This window comes from Aythya ferina (assembly GCF_964211825.1).
Source record: "Aythya ferina genome assembly, chromosome: 9".
NCBI lineage: Eukaryota > Metazoa > Chordata > Aves > Anseriformes > Anatidae > Aythya > Aythya ferina.
Genome location: NC_140305.1, coordinates 6,441,363 through 6,449,625, shown reverse-complemented (window position 1 = coordinate 6,449,625; position 8,263 = coordinate 6,441,363). Strand labels below are relative to the sequence as shown.

Genomic DNA, 8,263 nt, shown 5'->3' with positions numbered 1-8,263 from the left:
GCATCCTCTGTGTGACATTCACTCATCCATGCTGCCTGTACATACAGAAATAACAAGGTAAGTATAGTGGTTTTGATCCATAAATACCTGTAGTCAAATTAAACGTGGGACATTATCTTTACTCATAAGATGCTCAAACCTACGTTAGCAAGCACTCCTCATTTTTTACAAGCTGTCCATAGTCTTTTCTTACATCTATTTTGCACCAGTTCGATGAATGTCTGCTACTGATTCTTGATCTGAGATGTGTTCAGAAGCCAATCCTGAAAAATTCTGATATTCAGAATCCTTCCTACACTTTGGCTTTGTATATGGCCATCTCTGACTGGATGGACACACCAGGTCAGAAACAGATTTGCAGTCATATTTTCATATTGATTAGTATGTATGCTCCCCTGCCATCCCCTAGAGGTGAACCTCCAGTGGGCATTAGCAGTCATTGTCCATCTTTGCAGAAATTCAGAGTAATGTTAACTGATTCAGTAACATCCCCTTAACTTTGCTATATTGGTGTTGTGAAGCTTTAAAGTTTTGAGTGCAGAAGAGACCTCCCAGGTTCTTAGCAGCTCTTATTTTGTCATTTGCAACAAAGACCTTTCTGGCAAGAGGATCGGTGAACTCAAGAGGTGACTTGGTTTCCGTTTTTGTGACAAACACAGCAAAACCAGCTTTAACATCCTGTTTAAAGCAGTCCTGAGGTGAGAGAGCCTTGAGAGATGCTGAGCAGAAGCTGCTTTGTGGAGGATCCTTTGCTATCACGTGGCTTCACTGCAGGGTACAGGCTTTCAGCTGATTTTGTCATGGCCTCCATTTCCTTGCTAAACAACAGGCCAGTGACCCGAAACACAGTCTAGGTGATTCTCTGAAGGCAACCTGCCAAAGCGTTTTGCAAAAAAGGAACCTGACACATAGCTATCGTTTAAGGCCAATTTATCTCAAGAATCAATGGGCCTTTAAAAATTCACCAGCTCACATATCCTTTTCAGTGACGGTAGTTAACTCGTGTGTGTCCTGATTTTGTGGGCTTTTCAGAGAACCTTGATTTTCGGCACATGCTGACACATCCATCGGTAAAAGGAAACTAACAGCCTTTACTTTACCCCTGGAGGAAAATGAGAGAGGATTATGAGGATTAGAAATATATAAAACATGCAAAGAAACTCAAAAAAAGAATCAAACAAAAACAACAACAAAAAACAGCTAACAAAAAAACCCAAACCAAACCAAAACAAAAAACACACCAGCAAGCAGAAGGTAAATGCTGTCAGCACTTGCATGATGCATGGAGGCAGAATTTCCTGCCCTGCTCAGACAGCTCACACAGGCTTCCCAGGGGGCCAGGCACAGTGCTGTCTGTCTGTCTGTCTGCTGGAAGCATCTGCCTTTTTCCACTGAGCCCAAGGGCTGTCTGTCAGCACTTGGCTCCCATGCACAAAGCCCAGTGCGTGCAGATCCCTCAGATGCCCTCGTGTCTGCTGGGTGTGCCTTGTCCAGGGGCCCTGCCAGTGTTTTTTTACATGCACAGGTAGCCAGCTCCTCAAAGTGTGTGTGAGACGGGGTGTTTTGAAGTGGTGAGTGTGTGCATGCGTGTGTGTGTGTGGTAAATTACACGGATGGTGAAAGCTGAGGCAGAAACATGCTCCTTTGTGTGTGCCGAAACTGGCTGTTTGGCAGGTAAACAGAGCGGGTTTTGCAGAGATTCTGTTTGTTTGTTTTTGCTCAGTCTCCTCTGCAATCAGCGGCAGCTCCTTCTGCCCCTCAAGGAACACGTGAAAGGAAAACATGAAACTGTGAAAGCACTCTGTGATAGTTACCGGGGGCGTCCCTGGCCTCAGCGATTTCCTCAGCCCTTCTCACCTGCCAATTAGACCTGGAAAGTGAAACCCACAAGCAAAGACAGTCCTACCCAGCTCATCGGAATGAGGTGCCAGTCATGCCCAAGCAGTGTGTTAGTTGGCCAGGAGCTCTACCTCTGGTCGGGCCAGGGATCTGCACTGTGGCATTGCTGGAAAACATTGTCCTCTCCTCTGCTCTGGATCACACACACAACTCCAGCAGGCTACGTAACAAAACCATTTCCTTGTACGCGAGCTTGATCTTCCAGCCTGTGCATCAGCCATTCCCCGTTTGTCTCACCAAACAAAATCCACACGCTGTGGTCTAGACAAATGCCAGCAGCGCAGGTGTGCCAGCCAAACGTGCCAGCACAGCCAGCAGCGTGCCGCTGGTGCCCTCTGCAGAGGCTCCCTTGGGGCCAGAGCTGCTCAGGGACTGGGGACGCAGCTTGGTGAGGGCTGTACCAAGGCTTTGTGCATTCTGTGATTCTACTAAGATAGCCCTGAAAGCCATTTCAGCATCTCTTATCCAGCCTGGTGTATTACAATATTCAGTCTTTTTTTCATTTTCAACAAATCTTGGGAATCACGGTATAAACAATGCTTTAGCATGTATGAATGAAAATGTAGACCCACAAATTGGTGGTGATTTGATGGCAGTGCTGGTATTTTATTGCTGGGCTGCAGCTGCACTCTAGATAAATACAAGGTTATAATCCTGAACAGTCACTTTTAAAGGTAACTGTATTCAGCTTCTCATGTACAATTATAGTTTTAGAGCAAAATGCAAGTACAATAAACAAAGAATAAAACACCTGTCACAGAACAGCATGCTGGCAAGCAAAAATGCCATCACTGTAAAAAATTATGCTTAATTAGCTTGCTGAATTCATTGCTACAAATTAACCTGCTAGTTAAAGGCTTACTAGGATTTCTGCCTGTGTTAGCCATTTCTATGTAAATGGCAACAACCACTATTAGGGGCAGAAAATATATTAAACTTTTTCTTCATATGAAAATAACTGAGCTTCGAGCTTCAGGATATCAGCCATTTTTTTAATAGGGTTAGGTAAAAAGCTCTGTCCATAATTATGTCTTCTGTTAAAGCAGCCAACAGCGGGTGGACAGGAGCCCCTGTGCCAGACTCACTGCTGGCAAGGCAGCTGTAATGAGAACGATAAAACAATCTGCAACACTTCCCTGCCCATTAGGTAGGCAGTGCTTTTCATCTATGGGCCCCAAAGCATCAGTTAGAAGACACCTACGCTGCTAGCTCAGAAACAAAACCTCTCTTTCCCTTAGGAGACAGCAGTGGCGTTTGCCTGTGCCGGTCATCCCCCTGCACGCCGACCGCGTGTTTCCCAACACAAGCGCCTTCCAAGTGAGGTGCCTTCAGGGCACAACTCTGAAGTGTTTATGTGCTCTGGGAGCCTGCAGTTTGGCAGAACTCAGTGAAGTGTATGCTGAAACCCAGAGCTACGGGGTCAGGGCGCTTTTGAAAATGATACGAGTTCCCTGCCAGGGTCTAAATTTAGGTGTTTAAATGCTGTAAAGTATCTGACCCTCAAACGTCCTTACAAGAAAACACAGGTGTAGGTGGGCAAACCGATGGATTTCTCCTGTTTAAATGCATGCTCTGAGGCCATTTGGACTCTTTCTGTTATGAGCACAGCATGATCAGCACTAACAGGAGCTATCTGAAGGGATTCACACTGTGTGCAACAGCACCGGGAGGGCGCTGGTGCTGTCACGTATCACAATTGCATCATTAGCGCTTCTACCTTTGATTGTTGCTGTGCACTGGAGAGCTTTTCATCAGCGAGCAGGGATGCTCAGGACTTGTCCGGGAGCCATTTCACTTAATTTAGAGCCCTGAGAATATTCTTCTCAAGGCTGAAAGCATTAATTTGTAATACTTCAGTTACAGGGGCAAAACGATACGGTAAATCTACATTCACGAATCTCATTAATCACACTTTCAGAAGCATAGCTCAGAGTGCCTCAGTATCTTCATGCTTTTTGTTCAAAGTTTTAAAATCCCTTTGAAGCGTTGCTTGCCAGAGCTACGCATCAATCTGCAAAACTGCCTGGCTGCCATGGGGAGATCTCAACCCCTTTCACTCTCCCCTCATCTGCTCCTTTTATTTATTTATTTATTTATTTTTTAAATAGAAAATTTAAACCATGACCACTGACAATTCCACAGATGCTGCAGGGAGGAGCAGGACGTCCCGCTCTAAACAGACCTCCCATCAGCTCAGTGCCCGGAGACATGTGAGCAATCAGAGATGCTGCTGCTGATGAACCGAATCGCAGAGCGACACCCGTGCGTGTTACGAGGTGGAACCAGCCAGCTGTGAAGGCAACCCCCCTACCTGCACCTGCGGACGTGCTCCTGGAACAGCTTCATTTTGCTGGGACTGCTGCTGGAGAAGCAGTCAGCTGGGCTCTTCCCTGCCCTGGGAGGCCTCGTGCCAGGAGGAGCGGGCGCAGCCGCAGCGGTGGAGTAGCGCCGCACGGTCATGGTGGTGGCTGAGGAGCAGAGAGAAGAGCGGAGCCGGGAGCAAACCCAGCCAGCCGCCGGGACAGCCGGGCCTCGAGGACATCGCCGGCCAGCTCGCACCGCACGCTGCGCTAGCACAAGCACACTGCCAGGGGACTTCGCAGCGTGCCGGCGAACTCGACTCGACAGACACAAGGGGAGAGGTGGCCACTGGCCTCCAGCATGTACACCGACCGGCCTGACCCTGCTAATAGCCGTACCCAATTCCGGGCAGGTATTGCTCCCCAAACAACATTTTTGATCTTCCTGCTCCATAAAATCCTTCCTTAGTGCCAACTAAACTACAGATGAGGAAATATTCTATTTTTCCCCCCGAATTAGGAAGAGGCAGCATTCCTATTTACTGCCCCCTCTCCCTCAGCCAAAATTAACCACAAAAAGAAACTGCACCTCTGGTATAATGTGTGCAACCCACCAGTACTTGCTATTGTTTGAAGACTTCTCTCAGCCTTTTCTTAGGCAAGATTACCACATAATGACAGCTGTTGGTCCTTTAGGTCTGAAGAGACAGACAGGGGACCCAAACCCGCATCAGGGTACTCTGTGCCCACAAACACCCGTGGCAGTGAGTCAAGTTCTGCTTCAGCAAAGACACGCGGAGCTCCCTGAGGTGAACACCTCGCTCAGGGAGCCGCCAAGCACTGCGCTAAGCCCATTGCAGGCACCCCGTGAGATCACGGAGTGAGAAAACGGGCTAAGGGGCTGCAGGCGTGGGCACTGAGGGAGGCCGGAGCGTGTTGTGAAGGCAGCCATACAGCAGCTGGCTCGCCCCCTTCTCCCACAGATCAGTAAGAACCAGAGCAGAGGCCCCGCTCGGGCGGCACGCAGCGGTGTCACCGTCACCGTACCTGCCTGCTCTGACGCTGCCGCCGCAGGGCCGCGTGCGGGGTCCGGCCGTGCCATGGGGCCGGTGGGACTCCCAGCTCTCGCTGCCGTGGTGCCCGGCCCGCAGGCCCGCAGCTCGCCCCTCAGGGCCCGGTTCTCCCGCTCCAGCTCGTCGATCTGGGAGCGCATCTCGCGGATGAGCTGGAGGAGGTGCGTGTTGCCCTCCATGGCCCCGCTCATGGCAGCCAGCCTCCTGGCCCCCCTCATGGGAGGCTCCTCTGCCAGCAGTGAGCTCACCCTGCTCTTAAAGCAGAGCCCGGGCCCTCTTTCACCACCACCAGAGCCGGTGGAGTCGTCAGGTTGCTAAGAGAGGGCCCATGATTTATTCATGCCCTGTGTCATTTTTCAGAGTGGCTCACACAAATCTCTGACAGCGCTGCTGGATTATCAGAAAACCCTTCCCTGTCCCTTCCCTCGCTGCGGGGCTCGGGTTTTCTCCAGAAGGACCACGACAGAAGGGTCTGCCCGGAGCCCGCGTCCCCTGGTTGATCCGTTCAGCCCACCCCGTGTCTCAGCAGCACTGAAGGAGGGCTCGGTGCTTCCTGCACCACCAGATGAACTGTTTATTTCTGTTCTTTGCACCTGGAAAAGAATTAGCAGTTTCTCAAAGGGAAATCAGATTTCCAAATGAGCTAAAATCACTCAAGGCCCCTGCTATCAGCTGGGCTCAGCATGGCAGCAGCTGTGAGGGAAGAGGGAGAATCAGAGCCCCCCCGGGGGGACAGCAGGCGCCGCTCCGTGCCCTGCCGGCTGCTTTGGCAGCTCACTTGGGCGAAGCAGCCACCCCAGATCCTGGGAGCGTAAGCAGAGACAGATCAGATGTGAGTCTGCATCAGGGAGGGGAACACAGTCCTCATGGCCTAGTCCCTAAAGGTATCTTTCTGCTGGCAAAAAATACACAAAAATCTCACAAAACATGTTGTTTTTCCCTCTAACATCAGAATTTAAAAACCAAGAATGCCAGAAAGCCAGCATGAAAATGATTTAAAGCAGCTTTTGCTTTGAGACCAGCTTAAAAGTGGCTCAGGAATATCTGAGGAAAGAGACCCTTGGCCACCCGCACTTCACCACCAGAGGCCCACGGAAGCTGGTGTGAGATGCTCACAGCAAGAGATACACCTTGTATGAGAAAAGCAATTCCAGTAGCTCGCTCTGTGCTCACTGACAGCTCTCCAGCACTGGCTTCAGCTTCATATTTCTGGTTTTCAGCAAGTGGATCGGGTACTGGAGGAGCCACCACATGTGCCTGTGGCTGTAACCTCACTGCTGGCGGTGCAGCTGGCAGGCTCAGGGGGCAGGGAGCCTTGCCAGCTCAGCAGGTAGCTCACCCTGCTGCAGTGAAGATCTCTCTGATCTCACATCCACTGCAGCCAGACTGGCAGCGAGCACAGGCCTTTGTTGGTCCAGAGCCTTCTGAGGAAATGGAGTTTCTCCTGTAACCTTGCCCTGCTGCTCCCACTGCCTCTCCTGCCCAGGGAGTGATGAGTTGGGATTTTGGTGTGATGGAGAAGCTGGTGAAGCACATTCCCCATGACCAGATGGCTTCGCACCTGCAAGCACAGGGCTGTAAGTTCCATATGGACCAAAGCATGCATGAAACACCTTAAAGTCATGCAATGCAAAGCATGGAGCTTCTTACAGCTGAGGTACTTTTGGCAAGCTTCACAGGATGTTGAACTGGGTGAAGCTTTATTCACCTTCAGATACATCCAGACCTCTCAATTAAAAACAATCGAGACTCTGGAGGCTAAATGAACTGTCCACATGCCTTACTTGGCCAGCCCTGCTGCTTGGGGCTCAGCTGAAGGCTCGAGGTTGCTGCTCTGCCCCAATGCCTTTTCCTCCAAGCACCTGACCAGCAGTGTGAGCGCACTGGGACACGTAGCACGGGCCTCATGCCCTCACTCACCTGAGCCCAGCAGCTCGGTAGCTGGCATCAGTGCCCTGTGGGTGCTGCTCTGCCAGTCCAGGTTGCACCTTGCTTTGAGCAAATTTCAGCTGTAAATGCTCAGACTTGCAGCAAGACAGGCCCTGCTGGCAATGGAAGGACCTTAAAGGGAAGGTTTTGCAGCACAAATTGAAAATACCTCATGCCGTGCACTCCCTGGGAGATTACAGCTGCTGCTTCGTACTGCAGCAGGCATGGCCACGGAGCACCAAGCCACCATCCCAGCTTGCCCACAGCTCACCAGACCATGCAAAATGTCCGAAACACATTGCCTCTGCAGAAAGGTGTTTTTCTGAGTGTACTGGGGCAGTGAGTCCCTGGCAGAAAGAAAACCACCCAGCAGGTTGGCAAGAGGAGGCCAAGGAGGTCACAAATGCATAAAATATCCTCACTTTTCGTAATCTAAATTAGCTAACTATGGCACAGAGTTACTTGGTTTGTCTGTTTAACAGGTATGTAACCTCCTAATGTCTATTTAACTTTCTTCTTCTTTTGCCAGGACCATTCTGAGTCTGCTAAGCTGTGTGCCTGAGCCCTGCCACCCCACGTATGCACAGAAAATCCCACATGAGCTGGTTGTAACCAGATTTCAGGCCTTTGGCCAGATTTGGCTGAGAATTATGACAAAAGATTAGCGATATGTGCTGCTTCGATTCTGAGTACTTGAGGTTTCTGAAAGGGGTCTGATTTCCAGCAGGGGATGCTCAATGCTTTCTGAAAACCACGCTTAATCCGAACATGGGAAATGCTGATTTGCATGAGTCACATCCCAAAACCTCAGCTATGTTTTTGACCAGGGCTGACAGCTAAGCACAGCTATAGAAACACTTCAAACTTTTCAGAGTGCTTCAATTTCTGCATGTGGCATTTCCATGCCTCGGGGTCTCTCTGCCTTTAAACGGCCCCAGGTTGGTCTGCAGCAGTCAGAATTTGCTCTATACCAGCTCTCTGCAAGCATAACATATGCTGTTGAGCACAAAACTGCTCCTTTTGCAAGAAAATCTATATGCATAGCCACAGATGTTCCTAAAT

At 50.1% G+C, this 8,263-nt stretch overlaps 1 protein-coding gene across 1 annotated transcript; it reads right to left on the bottom strand.

Annotated features, from left to right (window-relative positions):
- Positions 1 to 511: 511 nt before the first annotated feature.
- On the bottom strand, positions 512 to 5,451 carry CCDC195 (coiled-coil domain containing 195; the record flags this gene model as incomplete). Its single annotated transcript, XM_084529259.1, has 3 exons — positions 512 to 1,102; positions 4,211 to 4,367; positions 5,247 to 5,451. The coding sequence occupies 3 exons, from the start codon at positions 5,449 to 5,451 to the stop codon at positions 970 to 972; spliced, it is 495 nt and encodes a 164-aa protein (XP_084385385.1). The 3' UTR covers positions 512 to 969.
- Between the last annotated feature and the right edge of the window lie 2,812 nt (positions 5,452 to 8,263).